Source organism: Sceloporus undulatus, chromosome 1, assembly GCF_019175285.1.
Source record: "Sceloporus undulatus isolate JIND9_A2432 ecotype Alabama chromosome 1, SceUnd_v1.1, whole genome shotgun sequence".
NCBI lineage: Eukaryota > Metazoa > Chordata > Lepidosauria > Squamata > Phrynosomatidae > Sceloporus > Sceloporus undulatus.
The window spans coordinates 369,567,582-369,571,036 of NC_056522.1; the positions used below are offsets into that span (position 1 = coordinate 369,567,582).

The window sequence follows — 3,455 nt, forward strand, 5'->3', positions numbered from 1 at the left end:
CATCACCTCTGCCCAGCCTGTTTATGGCCAGGGATCAGTCAGGACACTGGCCAGAAGTTATGGAAACTTCTCAGCATCTCTGCCCAGCCTGTTTAGGACCAGGGTTCAGAGGACTGGCCAGCCAAAAGCCATGGCAAAGAGTTTCTCTGCATCACCTCTGCCCAGCCTGTTTATGGCCAGGGATCAGTCAGGACACTGGCCAGAAGTTATGGAAACTTCTCAGCATCTCTGCCCAGCCTGTTTAGGACCAGGGTTCAGAGGACTGGCCAGCCAAAAGCCATGGCAAAGAGTTTCTCTGCATCACCTCTGCCCAGCCTGAAACAGGGTCAAGGTCAGAGAGACAAGCCAGCCAAAAGACACAGGAAAAGGGGTGAGTACCAGGGACCCCCTCTCTCCAGCCACCAAGGAACCTTTGCCAGATCTAATGCCCTTGCTCAGGGCAGGGATTGCTAGGGGTCCCCTGCCATTGCCGCTGCAGGCACTATGCCTAGCATAAGGTTTGGGACTCTGCTAGGAGGTCAGATGGGGGGATAAGCTCTTGGTCTCCTCCCATCTCTGGACCCAATGGCACCCAGGACCCCAACAGTATTGGGAGATCCTATTGCAGCCTGAGGAACACATGGTAGTGTTGCCAGGGCTTCTGCACATTCCCTTTTGATTCTTATAATGAGATGGTGTGAAAGGCGGCAAAGGATGGAGCTTCTCCATCTTTTGCTTCTGATTATATAATCTATTTGGTTTTTCCATCTGGTGATATCTATGTGTATAGCCTTCTCTTAGGTTGTATGAAAAAGGTGTTTGCAATGAATAGATTGTTGGCTTCACAGAAATCTATCAGATACTCGCCTCTTTTGTTTCTTTTACCTAATCCGAATCTACCTACTGTTTTTGATTCCTCTTCACTTCCAACTTTGGCATTTCAGTCGCCTGTGAGCAGCTTAATGTCCTGTGTCTTCCACATGATATTGTACCCACTAAACTACTTCATCAGTGTAACAGAAGAGAGTGCCTTGCCATCTCAACATGAAAGGGGAAATTGCAATGTGATTTACCTAAGGCAGTGTAACATCTTGGGTCGTCCCTGCTTAGATGTAACAGAGATAAAATGTTGACACTGTCACTGTCTCTGCTATGTGCTTCCTACTTCCCGAACGTCTGCTGTTGCTGCTGTTGTTGTTACATGCCTTCAAGTGACTTTTGATGACCCTAAGGTGAACTTATTGTGGGAATTTTCTTGCCAAGGTTTTTTTGGAAGGAGTTTGTCTTTGTCTGTCTCTGAGGCTGTATGTGACTTGCTGAAGGTCACCCAATGGGTTTCTTGGACCGAGTGGAGATTGAAACCCTGGTCTCCAGAGTCATAGTCCAATGCTCAAACCACCAGGCCACTCTCTAGAGCATTTCTTGATAAGAGTGTTTCAAAGGCCTAGCACCTCTTTCTGACCTGTTTGCTTTCTTTACAGCAACAAAGGGATGGAGCACCTTCTTAGCATGAAGTGTAAGAACGTTGTCCCTGTCTACGATTTGTTACTGGAGATGCTCAACGCTCACACTGTCCGAAGTCACAGGAAAACATCAATTTCCAATCTTGAGATTAGCCCATCGGAACAAACAGAGACTACAGATGACACGCAACTGTGATTTTGCAACAGAGACTTCAGATGGAGCACAACTGTGATTTCACAGTGAAGGAGAAATCCAGGAAAGTACAAAGAAAACATATCAAGATTGAAAATAGAGATATTTGGGTAGGTGGTTGTTTTTTAAAGAAGGCACCAGTATCTTGATTTCTCTTTTGAAACTTCTGTGATTTTTATAGGACATATACAAATCTTTTTAATGCTGCTTTGCCTTGTCATCTCTTACCGTCCTAAGACAGCCTCATGAGGTTGAAATGGCACAGCCTGCCTCTTAGTCTGGCTTTGTCAAAAGTTGCACTTCTGGAGTGCCTTCTAGAGGAGACTGTTGAAGCGCCATATGAGCCTTAAGTTTCATGGTACCTTACCTGGATGACAGAGAAGTGTTGTTTTTGCTGCTTTTCTTTTTAAAAAAGCGGGAAAGTTGTACCGAGCGCCTAGGATCCCACTGCAAAAATCAAGTGGGGGCAGAAAATAGAAGCAACTTCTATCAAGTAACTGAGTGGTTTTGTACATTGCTTTCCATCAGTGCTTCGTTATATATAACATTCTGTACAATACAGCAGGTCAGGAGGATCCTGTGCCCATTAGAAATGTGTGCTTTTCAGCTTCTTAACTGCAAAGACATGAATATGTTTCCCTTTTGTGCAAACCCACTTGCACTAAGTATGGGAGCATGGAAAAGTTGGTCCTATTTAACTGAAAGAGAGCTTGTATATTGATGCATTTTGACAATGTGGACTAGAAATGTTCTTTTTTTAAAAAAGCCCTGTTTTGTATTGAGTGCTGGTAAATCTCTGTGTGCAAACATCTGGGTGGGCATTTTTGTTTCCTGCTATAAGCTAACGCTGTGTATTGCCACTGGCACAAAGGAATTGTTTACTGTGAATATTGAGAATTTGTGAATAATGATTTTATGTTTTCATTACGCAGGATCAAGATTACTGTGGTGATTTTAATAATGAATAAGGAGAAACATTTATCTATAAATGTATTCATCCCAAAGGAGTAAAAACGCAGCATAGGAGATAAACTGACCCTTGATGGAACAATTCATTGATATAGACATGTCAGTCTGTAGAATCAGTCTGTAGAGAGATCTTGTAGCACCTTTGAGACCAACTGAAAGAAAGAAGTTGGCAGCATGAGCTTTCATAGATTTCAGTCTACTTCCTTAAATGCATCTGAGGAAGTAGACTTTAGTCTACAAAAGCTCATGCTGCCAACTTCTTTCTTTCAGTTGGTCTCAAAGGTGTTACAAGCTCTCTCTACATACTTGGTGGAACCATTAGAGAATGTCCTGGTGGTATTTTCATGCACTCCCATGTGCCAGGGTTTTAGCTGTAGTGCATACGTACATGCACACGTATAGCTCTCCCAGTAGTAAGAATTGCCTCATTCACTCTAATGGATGAGACAACTGTACACGAAAAATAGAACTGGCACAGTGTCGGGAATGCTTTGATTGAGAGTTCTTGCATGGCAGGGGGGTTGGACTGGGTGGCCCTTGTGATCTCTTCCAATTCTACGATTCTCTGAACCCTGATAGTTTAAATGAATGTGTAATCATGCCATGTTCTGTATTCACATGAGAGCGCCCATGTCACCATAGAGTGAACAGGAACATGTATGAATGTGTTCAGCATTTTGTGTGAAAGCACCTTGGACAAAGAAGAGAGAGCACATTTTTAGTTTTCATTGGGAAAGCTCTTTTCTGATTATGTTTGGATGCTATGGATCAGAAACTTTCTTAATGCACACAATGTCCTTATTGAGACAATGTCATTCCTGCCTGCCCCCAAAACTTCCATTCACAATGGC

The 3,455-nt window shown here is 43.4% G+C and overlaps 1 protein-coding gene across 2 annotated transcripts in view; it reads left to right on the forward strand.

Annotated features, from left to right (window-relative positions):
• ESR2 (estrogen receptor 2) overlaps positions 1-2,442 on the forward strand; it is a 62,475-nt gene extending 60,033 nt beyond the window's left edge. For both annotated transcript variants that reach the window (XM_042446647.1, XM_042446648.1), the window contains one exon: positions 1,461-2,442. In XM_042446647.1, the coding sequence (XP_042302581.1) occupies positions 1,461-1,638 (178 nt within the window). In that variant the 3' untranslated portion in view covers positions 1,639-2,442. The remainder of the gene's footprint in view (positions 1-1,460) is intronic.
• Positions 2,443-3,455: the final 1,013 nt, after the last annotated feature.